This window comes from Scomber scombrus, chromosome 14 (genome assembly GCF_963691925.1).
Source record: "Scomber scombrus chromosome 14, fScoSco1.1, whole genome shotgun sequence".
NCBI lineage: Eukaryota > Metazoa > Chordata > Actinopteri > Scombriformes > Scombridae > Scomber > Scomber scombrus.
The window spans coordinates 22210902-22225735 of record NC_084983.1 but is presented as its reverse complement, the minus strand read 5'-3'; the positions used below and the strand labels follow the sequence as shown (position 1 = coordinate 22225735).

General features: G+C 38.6%; 1 protein-coding gene across 1 annotated transcript in view; it reads right to left on the bottom strand.

Moving 5' to 3' along the window:
* jade2 (jade family PHD finger 2) overlaps positions 1 to 14834 on the bottom strand; it is a 186587-nt gene that overhangs the window by 77345 nt on the left and 94408 nt on the right. Inside the window, exons 5-6 of the mRNA XM_062433828.1 lie at positions 7044 to 7198; positions 2161 to 2372 (exon numbers count right to left, since the gene is read on the bottom strand). Of these exons, the coding sequence (XP_062289812.1) occupies positions 2161 to 2372; positions 7044 to 7198 (367 nt within the window). The remainder of the gene's footprint in view (positions 1 to 2160; positions 2373 to 7043; positions 7199 to 14834) is intronic.

Here is a 14834-nt window from a genome sequence, read left to right as displayed (position 1 = left end):
CAAACATTTATCATTTCTTCCTTTGCCTCATCTCACAGCTCTTGAAAGTTACCCTCCAATAACACAAACAAAAACACCCTCAAACAACCCCTCCATATATTATTATCTCGGCCAAAACGTTTGTTTCCTCCGGAATCAACTTACGGAAGCAAGACATTTTCAAAATGCCATTTGTTGTTGTTTTAAAACAGCAGGTTATTGTATCATCTGCACTCCACCCATTTTTTCCTTCCGCTAACACAGAGGTGGCTGGACAGTGTATTAGTTTTGGCCAACATAACGGCACACTAGCACTGAATAAAATCCTCAATGTTACCAACGGAAAATGATTTTATTGTAAGATAATAGAACTGTCTACTCTACTGGAGACAGTCATTCTTAAAGGCTCTTCTTATTCTTCTTCTTCAACGTTCTCACTTCAGTGTGATATTAATCAAATCTAAAGTCTAAAGAGTCAAATCAAACTTTTTTTTTTCTACTACCAAATGAAATTCCCCTGCTAAAAACCCCACAGATTTCCCCGCCATAACTTCAGGAGCCACTGCTGCGACATTCAAAAACAGGCTTCAATATGCAGTCCTGACGAATACAGCTCGATTAAAAAAACACACACTTCACACTAACAGGATGGTGTCAGAGTGACAGGAGCACAGGAGGAGACAAAGTGAGACATCAAAGACTCTGTCTTCATTAAAAGCAATTAAAGCATTTTATTGATCAAAGGATTTTATTGATCAAACAAAACGCTTCAGTAAGCAGGGCCTGTTTTTTTCCCCTGCTGAAGGTTAAGATAGACCGCCTTACTACAGTGTTGGATGTTTACAGTACACTCTAAAAGCAATAATATCATTTAGTACTCCCCAGGAGCAGCAGGTTCTTTCACTGCCGGTTACGTTTTGTTTCCGTGACACCTCTGTGTTCAATAAAAACTGAGAAAACACTGAAGGAACTGAGGACACACATAAGAAACTGACATCATACACACGTCTGCCAGCTGAGTGAGTCTCCGTGAAGGTGGTTTAAACACTGCAGGTTTAAAACATTGACAGAAAAGGCTTTAATATTTGGAAATGTTTTATGAGGTGGCAAATGAGTCCGTCCATCCATGTTTCTAGACTCCAAGCATACAGACAATATGCTTTAGTGAGAAAACTTTGAATGTACACACAGGGTTGATGTGTCTAGATGTTCTTGTCGATTTATCTATCGGCCAATTGACAAAAAATTAATCACCAACTATATTGATAATTCATTGATCATTTTGAGTCTTTTTTTTTTTTTTTAAAGAAACAAATGTCCAAATTCTTTGATTCCACCTTCTGAAATGCATTTATTATTTGGTCTAACCCTAATTCTAACCCTAACCCAAAACCCTAAACCCTAAACCCTAAACCCTAAACCCTAACCCTTTATGACAGTAAACTGAATATTTTTGGGTTAAGGACTGTCAGTCAGGACAAAACAAGACATTTGAGGACGCCCCCTTCAGCTTTAGGAAACTGATTTGTTTCTACATTTTTGGTGATTCACTGAGAAGATAATTCAGATTAATCCATAAAGGGAAAGAAATAAAAGTTGAAGTCCTTCTTTTGTGCTGTCTTCAGTAATTGGCACACTAAAGAGCCACAACATTTTTCATCTAAATGCGTGCTAGAATGATTCAGTTTTCCAATTTTTTTTCCTCCACTTCTTTTCATTTCATATATAGACGGAATGAAGATGAATCTAACAAGCACCTCCTGAGGGCAACAGATAATATTTTAGTGCCAGGTGTGAGTGAAATTTGAGTTGACAGACCGACATGAGATTTGGTCTGCAGTCGGAGGAAACTATTTCCAGAGGCAGAGGTGCTATGATGACACTGAAAGTGTGTTAGTGCCAACACAATAATTAACACTGTGTCACTGTGTAACAAACACAGCAGAGTCCCTCAAGCCTCAGGTTGTCACAGGCACCGTTTGTGAAATTGCTTCTTTCATGTTGTTGTTAAATGAAGCCGGGGGGGAGAAAATTATGAGTACAACATGTGACGCAACTCCGAAGAGAACAGCTAAACCTCATTTTTGAACAACCTTGATTTCGTGTTTTACTCCCTCAGCATTTACATGTTTTTTTTTCTTTTCTTTTCAGAGAGAGATCAACCAATAAATCCTTCCTGACCTGATGAACACAGACGTTGCACTTGTCACAGAAGACCATCTCGTTGCCGTCTTCTCCCTCCGGCGAGCGGCAGACGTCGCACACCACGTCCTCGTCGTACTCGATTCCCAGGCCTTCTTCTGTCTCGATGGCCTGCCGCATCTTCTCCTCACACACGCTCTCCAGCTCCACCAGAACACACTCCATCGTCAGCTCGTCCAGCTCTGGTAAGGCTGGAGGTGAAAAAGTAAAACTTTATTAGGGTTTTTTGGGTTTTTTTGTGTCCCCTAGGTGTTTTCTCTTCTGTTGTACAACATCACACTTCAAGTAAAACGAGCCATAATGCAAATCTCCACCCCTTGTTCAAACTAGAAATACTGCCTCGTGGTTGTATGACTCCGCCCCCCATTTAATTAGACCAATAAAAAGCTGATTCTGACAGAGCACAAAGTTGTAGTCATGACAGTAGATGATGCTTCAGATATGGATGTTGCTGCAAATAAGTTACACATTCTAAAAAATGGATGCTTCACACAAATCTTCAACCCTGCAGCACAAAGGATCTGAACAATCAACACAGTTTCAAAGTGGACACCCAAGATTAGCGTCACCAATTCAGTATCTGACAAATGTGAAATATGGTCCCAATCTCCCCTTCTGTTCCTGAGCTATGGTGTTGAATAATGGCCATACAAGTGTTTTTGCATTTATGATGTTACAGTGAAGCTGACCTTTGACCTTTTGGATATGAAACACCATCACTTCATCATTTTATCCAAGCAGACATTTGTGCCAAATTTGAATACATTTCCTTTTAGTGTTCCTGAGTTATTGCATCCAGGAGAATAGGATGGATGGCCACGGCTGTCACCGGCATGGAGGCATAAAAATGTAAAAAAGTGTTGAAAGCATGAATTGACATGACCAGTGGGAGGACGGATGAATATTTGAGAAAATGTGAAGCCTGTAAACAGCAATTAAAACTGAGTGCAGTAACAGGGTCAACACTCAGAGGCTTCTTTCAGTTCTTGTTATCGACAAGGAAATTCAAATTGAGCGAGCCAATTTAATAAATTCAACTTATTTTTGGCGAAAAACACTTTGTCTCACACTTTAATTGGAAATGCAAACATCTTTCCTTTGCTTGTACACCTCACAAGGTTACTTTCTGTTTTCTTTGGGCAAGTTTAGGATGAAATGTGCTGAAAATTAGCTGCAGCGTGTGGGAGGATGTGGAGTTGTATTTGACTCTTTGCTAAAAAAGAGAAAAGCAGAGAAATGCGACATGTGCTCCACTACAAGCACTTGTGCAGTCAAAACCAAGAAAAACAACAACATTTGCCATTAAGCCCTTCTTGCTGACAGCTCAGTTCACCGTGCTAGTATATGTCGGCATTAGCATTAGTATTCCTGCTCTATTTGCATCTCATAGTAATGCCTTGCTCCAAGGCTGGTTAATAGTTGATGAAAACTGATTTTACTGGCAAATGCGAGCTTTCGTCCCCATAAAAAATACAAAATTTGAGGCAGAAAGAAAGTAAACAGAATGGTTTCCAGGACGGTTGCAAACAGATGTGGCATATTATTATCTCATTCCATGCAATAAGATTACAATGATTATACAAAGTGGTTAATAGCAAGGCATTAAATCTAGTGTGAAAAGAGTCTTTTTTCTGAATTGAAGATGATTTTTTGCATAAATGTTCAAAAGCAGAACAAAAAGCCTTTTAGATAATGTTACTTTGACACTGGCTGCTAGCTGCAAATGAAGACATGAATTAAATGAGTCAGTCAGTAAATCATTAGCTCTGCCACATTCTCTGGATATTGCATTTAAAGTTACAGAAAACTTCAGCAGGAAGTTATCAGTATTCCAGATCATTTCTTTCCTACTAATAAATAAAATACATCTAATCTGTCACATTACTGTTGCCCGACTCCACGCAGCAATGAAGAAACTCCTGCTGTCCTTGATTCTATATTTAAAGATTATTTATTGATTTATTTGAAGGATGTGGCTCTCAGTTAGAATTCTTTTTTTTTTTTTATGTGGAGATGAGCATCCTGTGTTATTATCTATTATTTATGTCACTGAATCCCTGCCCACCAAAAACCAAATAAAAAATACAGAAACAGATTCTAGAGCCTCTTCTCACCAGAGGTTTCACATAAAGAAGTAGAGCTAAGATGCACGCAAATCCAACCAAAACACCTTCAGACTTTTAACATCAACTTTAATAAGAAAATCAATCACACATTCACACATTAATCTTGGATTTGGTCATAATTTTGCCTAATTGAAGACAGAAAAGAAAACTATGTAATGGTAACTGTTGAGGATTTAGAAGCTGCTATTGGAGCAGCTGAGAAAAGCGAAGTAGAGTTAGATATTAACCTGCTGTGACATTTACATCATGAGCTGAACACTCAGGAGGGAGGGAAGCAGCACCATTATTCATACGTTTCAGGACTATGTACACAGTGTGTGTCTGTGTATTTATCTTCTGTGTGTTTCTGTGTTTGTAGATGTGACGGCTGTGTTAACACGCAGATGCAAATTTATCATTGTATGTGTGCGTCATGACTGCACACACACAAACTCAACTCTTCTCCACTTTTCTATATTTTATGCTCTGCTGCTTTTATTTTGCACAACATACAGTATAGCATTCTGTCCTTTCATGTGCTTTTCTAATTCTACTAAACAGATTTCACTGAATGCATTATAATACTATAATGTGTGATCTTTAAAGGACAGGTTCACAATTACCCAAGTATATCTTAAAACAAAAGAAAGGCGCCCGTATGAGCAGTGAAAGAGGTGTTGCTAGCTGTAATGAATCATCCTGTTCACACTAACTGTAAGATCCCCTATAAAAGTGCTGAGAATGTAAGTGGAGGGAGACTAAATCCCCAGTCTGGTTCTGAGACACAATAAATGTATTTGAACATTTTGTGAAGATAATATGAGGCTTCAGCCATCTGAGTTACTCCAATGAAGTAGACCCTCTCTGTGTCTCGACACACAGTGTTTTCTTCAGCTGCAGTTGTAACAAAAAGGTAAAGTAATGTGACACTAAAAAGACATTAACTTTAGAAGATATTGACTGGATTCGACGAATTTGGATGGCTAAAGCCTCATATTAGCTTCAGAAAAAAACTTTCAGATAAATTTGGAGGAGGATGGCTGTGGCTTTTGTCCCCCATCACAGGATCTCTTAATGGTCAGTATGATTACAGTGAGAAAAGTATGTTCCAGCGTTAATTTGGGCACCTGACTGTTGTGTCAGGACGGACTTGAAAAACTGTGAACCTATCCTGTAATATCAGGGGTTTTCTCTCTAACAGCTGACAGTGTTATTCCTTATTTAGTTTTCTGCAAGTTTCCTCTAAGCTGAATAATCAGAAAATCTAATTAATCCCATCTCGAAAACCCAACTAGAAATGTTAAAATAACATTTTTTATGAACAGCTGATAGTGGAGAAGCAGACAGGAAACAAGAGCAGAGAGAGGATTATGACGTGTAGCAAATTTCCCAAACCCGAGTCCAACCAGGGATGCTGCGGTTAAGTGGCATGCGCTGTAACCAATCTGCTACCACAGCGTTTGTGCTGAGTCATCCTATCATGACTCCGCAGACATACAGCCTCGCCCAGGAGAACCAATCAACCGTCTGTTTGTTTGTTCTAGCATTGAAGGTTATGAGAAACAACCCGCCTCAGCTCCAGGAAGAGCGTGTGTGTGTGTGTGTGTGTGTGTGTGTGTGTGTGTGTGTGTGTGTGTGTGTGTGTGTGTGTGTGTGCGTGTGTGTGTGTGTGTGTGTGTGTGTGTGTGTGTGTGTGTGTGTGTGATTTAAGGAGAATGAATCCCAGAAATAAGGCCTGAAACCCCAGCGGGGATTTATAAACACAATTACTACGCTTTATCTGAAAGGACCCGATCAGAAATTTAATAAAATGGTGGAGATGGGAGAGATGCTCGGGGTCAGCAGTTGTCACCATGGCAAAATGGAGGATGTCACAAAGCAGGGAAGGGGGAAGAGACAGAAGAAGGATGGGATGACATAGGAGGAGAGGAGGGAGGAAAACAGGGAGGCAGTGAGCCAGAAAACAGACCTTATGAGACTTTTTTTTGGTAACTTAGAGGTTAGTTTTCAATTTAGAAATTGAAAGACATCGCTGGAAATTCTTCCTATTTTGATGGGACATATCTAACATAGTGCCCAAGGGTGGAAAAAAGTCTCATTTGGCTGAAAACCACCCTTTGCTAGTCTCATGCCTCTGGGAGCCTTTCATATGAAGAGAGTTTATATGACTTAAAGTGATTTTTCAATACCTAAGTCCTGTAAAAGAATCAAACAATCCCTGTTTCTCCTGAAGGCGACTGGACCTTTCAGCATGCAAACCTCTGCAGCTTTAATGGTAAAATAGGTTCTCATGAGAGAAATTGTGGCTTTTTTGTGTGGTGTCTGCCATGTTTCTAGCTACCAGTTTATGTGTTACCTCAATATAATAATGCTGAAACAAGTGCATGATAAATTAGTTGTTCAAACTAAACTAAATAACTGTGATAATTGTTTTATCTTTCAAGTGATTTACAAGGCAAAAATGCTTTTCCTGCTTCAAGATCTGAAATGGGAAGATTTGCTTTTTGGGGAAAACCAATTTTAAGAAGTCACCCAAGACACCTGGGAAAGTGTGATTGTCATTTTTCATATTTATAAACTGAAGATTAATCAGTTAATCAGAAAAATATTTACTAGATTATTGTAAACTAAAATAATAATCAGTTGCAACCTGACCCAAGAATATGAATTTAACACCTGAGTATTTTGTCTGTAAAATGTTCAAAATGTTTGCTGGATATTATCATCAAAATATGCAGAAAGTCAGTTTGCACTCACCCATCTGTCTGAACTCTGGGTTGACCAGCTCCAGCCAGGCAACATCCAGGTCATCCAGGTCATAGCAGCTGTAGAGCTGAGGGGGGGGAGGCTGGGTGTCACCATCCCTCTCCTGCCCGGTGTGGGATGGACCACCTGTTAACTCCGGCAGTAACCTGGATCAAGCACAAAGAGGTTTACAGACAGGTTAATATGCGTCCTGGAAGCATGACAAAGCTTGTTGCGACACCTTAAAAAATTTACTAAATAATTTTTTTTCAAAAGCCTCTGCTGGCACGTCGTTTTACATAACCTTTGACAGATTTACAGTTATGAAGCAATAATGATACAACATCAAGTGCTGCTTTTAATGGCAGCTGCGGTCATGTATCTGCACACTGCTGGCACTGACAGCACCACCTCAAGTTTGTTATGTTCATGTTCCTTCGAGTATACTACAGAGAATCAATAGCTTGACTATTTTTTATTTTCCACCTTAAGGACTGGATAAAATAATTTGAACTCCGAGGTAGAGCTGCAACAATTGTCAAAAAGTGAATCAGCAACCATTCTGATAATTGAATAATTGTTAGAGTCATTTTTCAGGCAAAACAGTTTGATGGTTTCAGCTTCTTGAATGTGAAACTGCTGTTTTCTTGTCATAGGTGACAGTTAATTGAATTTTTTTTTAAACTGTTAAGTCTGGCAACTGCAGACACCACTGTGACCTCTGAGAAAATGTGCCACTGTTTTTGAACATTTCATACACTGATTAATCGATTATTTGAACTGGCAGGTGAATTGATCATGACAGTAATTATTAGTTGCAGTGTTAGGGTTAGGGTTAGTTAGTTACTCTGAAGTAACTAAATCACAGTTACAAATACTGCTACATATTAAATTTAACGCATATCAGCAGCATTTGACAGCTATAAAAGAAGTCTGGAAAACAACAGTTTTCAAGCAACATAGAACACAGAGGCCAAATCATTTAATCCCACATTTCAGGTATACCAGTCAAATAGTAAATACATTAAACAAAAGTGTTAAATGTTTTAATAGTCTGGAAAATCCTGACAACACAAGGCAAATACAAAGAAACTGCATCAAGAAAGAGGAACCTTTGTTTCAGTATTTAGAGTGATAATCCAGTCACTTGCAAGTCTTTAATCATGAAGTCTTCATTATATTTTTTCAAAAACTGCATGTGCACACTCTGGTGTTCTAATTATTAAAAGCTGTACATGCTCTGTGACAAACTTCAAAATCCTGCACCACTCATGACAACAGGAATTAATAGGAGCTGCTTTTCATGTCTGAGGCTCCCCCATACAGTCAGGTCCTCGACCTCATGCTCCAGAAAGACTGAATCAGACTTTGATGAATGCCAAAAGAATACATGAAAAAAAAAAAAAAAAAAAAAAAAAAGCTACTGGAACAATGACAAATCGAATGGTTGTAGGCAGCAGTGACAGGAAGCTCCTCCAGGCAGTGTCTGGTCTCCGGAGCCTCAGGCTTGAATGTCTCTCATGTCAACAACGGCAGGAAATGGGGTCAGGAACTCTGCTCGACCCACTGGGAACCAATAAAGACTCAAACACACTTATACACACACAAATACAGGCTCGGATAAAACATCTGGATACTCCACGAGCTAACAGACACATACACCAAAAAAGCACAAAATAAGGCATACACACACACACACACACACACACACACACACACACAAACACACACTTCTCATCAGGGAGGGAGACACCACACCCGAGTAATCAGAGTAAAACCAACACACTGTACACATCACACACAACATTTATCGAGACCAGACAGACAGACAGACACATCTAATATTCACACACTCACATACTGAAGTTGTGACCTTTGTGTGAAAAGGTGAAGTACATCAGCGATCACAACAACAAAACAACCTTTTCCCTCTCCGTTTGGCTCCCATCTTCAGCAGCTCATTATCATACCTCTCAGTTATTATCATCATCATCCTCCATCACTGCCCTCACATCAAGCAGCACTGTGATCAACATCATCATCATCCTCCTCGTCATTATCATCATTATCGTTATCTTCCCCATTATCATCGCCCTTACTGCTGTCATCCTCACAACAGCTGCCACAATTTAATTCAGTGAGCTTCACTTGAATTACATTTCACGTGTTGCCAGCAGTAACAATACGAAGTGGAAATAACAAAAACAATCAAATAAGTAATTTTCATCGTTATTAACAGACTGAAACAAGGAGAGGAGTTAATATTGGTGCAATGTTACTGATTCAGTGAAATAAAACCTTAATCCTCACTTTTGCATCCTCTTCTCATTTTTCTCTGACTTTTCTCACATCTTAGCTCCTTTCTGTTCATCCACTTCTTCTTATCTATTTCGTCATTTTCTCCTCTCTTCATCTCCGGTCATTTTTAGTTCAACCCACATCTCTTCCTCTTCTTCTTATTTAATGTTTAACACTGAAAACATGAAATTGTCCCTGCTGATGAACACATATAGTATTAACTGCTCATGCTCCACTGGTATCAACTCATTTCTAGATCAGTCGCTGTCACCATCCTGGTGTGACTTGCATCAGCGATCAACAGTATTTTCTCCCTCTTTATACTGCATCCATTCATTTGCTAAAAAGCACAAATCTGCTCAATTTATGTCTGCGAATGGCTATTTTAGACCACCAGTACAGGATCCATTGAGGCAAATGTATAATCATGAATAAATCCAAACATCTATCTTTCTGTGGGGACACAAAAAGGCAGAAAATTGAGCCTTTTTTTGGCCAGGGAACAGGCTGATATCTGATACTGGACAAACAGGCCTGGCCAGTCAACGGGTAGGGGAGAAGAGAGTGAAAAAAGAGAAAGACAAAGACACACAAGAGAGACACACACATAAAGCAGGGAGAGAGGAGAATAGGTTTCAAACTGGAGACACTGGGCCGGTTGTTTCGGTTATGTAACGTTAAAAGCAGCTTCAGTGTCTTATTACATTAGAGGGTGGTATTATTGCATTATTGAAGGACAAAGCTGGCGATATTCTATAGTTTTGGTCATTGTCATCAAATCATATGTCTTTCAATACTGTGTTTCATCTATTAACTGTAAGATGTCACAAAAATGTTGAAAAATGTTTCGTAAAGTCTAACGTGACATCCTCAAATGTCTTGTTCTGTCCTAACCAACAGTCAACAACTCAATGATATTCAATTTACTATCATAGAAGATGTGAGACAAGGAGAAAAGACCAGAAAATATTTACGTATGAGAGATGGAAGCAAAGAATATCTGAAATTTGAACGATTAATTATCAAAAGTAGTTGCTGATTCATTTAGTGTCAATCGACTAATTGTTGCTGTTCTCTACAAAAGCAATACTTGTACTACTTTTAATACTTGTAGGATACAGTCATTGCTTGTGTTGGTCTTTTCAAGGGATTTGTTGTCAGTAAGAAAAATATAGAAAAAAACTGATTAACAATTTAATAATGTGAGGTAGTCACAGGGGTGTAATATACAGTGCTGAGATGTTACTGCAGACTGCTGTTGGTGTAAGATATTCTTAGCTTTGTTTATTCTAATATGGGCTTTATTGCATTTAGTTTTATGACTGTGACTGGCAATGTTGATTTGCTTTAGCAACGTGGGGATGGTAAAAAAAGAAGAGAAAAGGAAAAAAGAAAATACTGACAAGAACAAGACCATGAAAAGAAGATAGAGGAGGCTCAGGAGATGAGAGATTCCCTGCCAACATTATGACACTGAGTAGATGATACCTGTAACAAAACTGAAAACCTGTATAGATTTAGAGCAAAAATAAAAGTTGACACTGTATCTGAAGTCATCCAGTTGTCTATTTATGAGATTAGACCCTTTAAAGCTCACTGATATCAGTTCAGAACAGTTGGAACAAGCTTTCAAAAAGTTTTAAAGATGCGTGAGATTGTGTTATGTCAATTTAGTGTGTCTTTCTACGTAGTCTGTCAGATGTCAATGTATTATCTCTCTATTACCAGTGTGCTGACACTTGAGGTGAGCCGGTTTGGATGTCAGAGGTAAAGGGGAAGAAGATGAAGTGAAACATGAAAGGCATGCGTCACCTCATAATAATGCCAAGTCATCCCATCGAATAGGAAGTGAGTGAATAGGAGGTCAGAGTACAATGTGTTCTTCCACTGGTAAGTATCATGTATCCCGTAAACACATTGCACACACACACACACACACACACACACACACACACACACACACACACACACACACACACACACACACACACACACACACACACACACACACACACACACACACACACACACACACACACACACACACACACACACAGAGAGAGCGAGAGAGACACAGAGAGAGAGATCTTACATAATGTAGGCAAACTAAACTATGTGTGAAAGGTCTCCTGTTTGTCCAGGGTTTATCATGACAACAAAGGTAAATATAAAACACAGAGTCATCAGTCAATACTGAAAACAATTACAGCTCTGTGTGAAACTGCAAATAGATGTCCTGTCTTTTTATGGGGTTTAGATCAAACCTGACAAGTTCAGAGGAGCCAAAAGATTTAAAACTGTACTTTACAGAATTAGCATTTAGAACATTTGCTGCTCAGACTACATACGACACACTTGTATTGTCAACTGTTGCAACTAATAACTATTTTCAATGTTGATTCATCTGTAAACTATTTTCTAGATTAGCTATTAGTCGTTTGGTCTATAAAAAGTTAAAATAGTGAAAAATGTCGATCACTGTTTTCCCAAGGATTTACAGTTTGTCACAGAAGAACAAACACGAGAATTGTGGCTCTAGCAAAAATGACTTAATACGATTAATCAACTAATGATTGCAGCTCTACTCTCAATATTTGCATTTTAACAATGCAATGCATTATAAAGCTGCACCAGGGCAATTATGTAGTGTATTGTGCTAGTTATGATTTAAAATGTCACTTTTTAATTGACATATTTTGCAACATCCCTGATCACAAACTTCACTGGACAGAGTGAATCTAGAGAGGATGAGACATGTCTCTCAATGTATTTGTTCTTAATTTAGATTGATGCACTTTTACAGGTACATCTGTGCAGACTGAATGTGTGTCAATTTAAGTGGTTTGATATATAACATCCTCATGTATTTATGACATACAGCATTATAAAACTTTGTTGGGGATTGACTGAAGAAATATTGGAAAAAGGGAGTATAAATACTGAACAAGACAACCAGTAAAGAATTTTCAAGGAGCAAACAAGGAAGAATGTATCCTAGACGTATACCAGAGAAGATCAAATCTTTCGAAAGATTTCCGAGATTTTGCAATATTTCTAAACTCTGAATCTAATATTTCGTTGATTATTTCACATTACCAACCAAATGTTTTAGTAACTTTCAAAAGCCATTACTGGGATGTGGAAAGAATGTTTTTAAGCTAAAAATAATAATCAAGAAACCTTAGAAATCCCTTCTGTTTACATTTGAGGAGTCTAATGAGGGGAGCAGCAGAGGAGGAATATTTAGATGTTCCCTCCTCGGAATCATGACAATACAACAGCAGAGTTTGCTTTGATCTTAATGGTGCATCCCATGAAATATTTATCAGGAAGAACTACACACGGTGGGGCTCTGATTCTTAAAACAATGAAACCCAAACACCCCCCCAAATCCCTCTGCCAGCTCTGAGGCCCTGAGCAGAAGTGTCTTTGGTTTACTACACGCGATGTGCCTCTGGGGAGCAGAGGAGTGGGAACTGTAAAGTATATCTTGTGGCGTAACACTGCTGAATAGGATGTTATATGAGCTTGGCTGGGGAGGACATGTGATTTATGTGTTTGTGTGTGTGAGAGAGGGAAAGAGAAAGAAAGTGAGGGAATGAGAGAGGTCAAATAACTGATGCAAATAATTCCTCAGCCTTTGATTTAATGGAATACACCAAGTTTTGGGATGATTTACCTGAACAAATGTGTTGATTACCAAAAGTTGCCAATGAATTTACTGTTGATCACCAATCAATCAATCAATCGACTAATCGTTGCAGCTCTAATTCAGCTTCTAGGTGTTTATATTTTCACAGTTGAGAGGAAATACTAGTAGTGTAGCGTACAATCACTCAATATTACTCAACACAGAAGCTCAGGACTCTCCTAGATAATGTGACGCTCCTACAGTTTTAAGTTACAGCCATCAGTTTTAATTATTTCAACAGCCCAGCATTTTGGCATGGCTCAAAATACTTCAATACCCATGAGCCACTGCCGCCGTTTCAATGGAGAAGAGGCCAGTCAGTAGCAAAAATCTGAACGATAGTGAATTTAAAACGTTTGATGGCAATTATTTGCTGAATTAATCCCCAATTGAACCAACTTTTAAAAAAGGAATTCATCTAAGCCTCAGAAAGTGTTTTCATCTAATGTTATACTCCATGGTTAACTATGTGGTGCCATAATGCAAGAGTTACAACTGCACCCAAATTTGTATGAATACAGTCTTGTACTCTGGACTTTTTTTTTATCAAAGAACCAGATATTTTCTAATGTAGATGTTCATCTTTTGTACTGATGATTTAACCAGGAGAGTTTCATGCCAATCAAATCTGTAGAAGAACTCAAACAGTGAGTCATGTAACTTTGTCTATAGAAAAAAAATGAATGGGACTTTCACTTCCAGAACCGGGGCACCAGACAGCTCCTCCCTCTTTGCAACTCTATGATAATGAAAAAAAAACTACTTTTAAGTATGCCAGAAGCGCAAGGAAAGCAAATGTCACTGTGCATATCACATAACTGCAGGCAGCATCCCTGGTTTGATTTCAGCCAAGGACCTTTGCAAGAAAGAAAACTAAGTGTTCTCAGTGAAACGTTGTAAGACTAGTCCTGTCTCATACACTTTAGGTGAGAGGTGATAATTGTGAGTTAGTTTTAGCTAAGTTGACCTAGCCTAATAAACTGAGCCCTGAATGTGAAATTCAGAGGGCAAGGACAAAGCATGCAACAGGAGCAGAGAAAAATATACAGCTTGATTAAAAAACTCAGATAGATTAAAGAAAAACAGAAAGAAAAAGAGTTAAAAAAAATGTCAGCCTGGCCTTGCAAGCCTGTTCCCTCTCTCCTTGCTCCCATATGTTTCTCACCACTGTGTAAATCTCACTTTCCTCCTTTTCATAAAACGTCAATAATAATCTTTTCTCAAGGAGGGATGAAGTGGATGGTGTTTACATAAGACATTTCCAGTGTGGGCAGAGCGACAGCGGCTGAGCTCAGCTCTCAGTCTGACTCTGCCCACACAGGACACGTCTAGTTTAAACAGACTTCCACTCCTGACAGATCATTTATGAAGAGCAGGAAGTCCCACTTAAACGAGGTTGAAAACATATCTGAAGCTAAACAACAGCAACTGGAGGGAGGAGGGTATGAACATCAGGTAGAAAGCCACAAAAATGGGGAAAGAAAGGGGAAAAAAGAGAGATTAGGGTTTAAAGGTGAAAGGAGAAAAGGAAGGAATGTAGGATGGAAGGAATTAAGAAATGATCTCATGAAAGAAAGAAAGAAAGAAAGAAAGAAAGAAAGAAAGAAAGAAAGAAAGAAAGAAAGAAAGAAAGAAAGAAAGAAAGAAAGAAAGAAAGAAAGAAAGAAAGAAAGAAAGAAAGAAAGAAAGAAAGAAAGAATGGAAGAAAATGAGGACTGTTATATAATACACTTAAAATTTTGACTCCAGAGAGATTACGGATCATAGACTACTGATCACAGTCTGTCCTTCGTTCACACTCAAAAACATCAGCA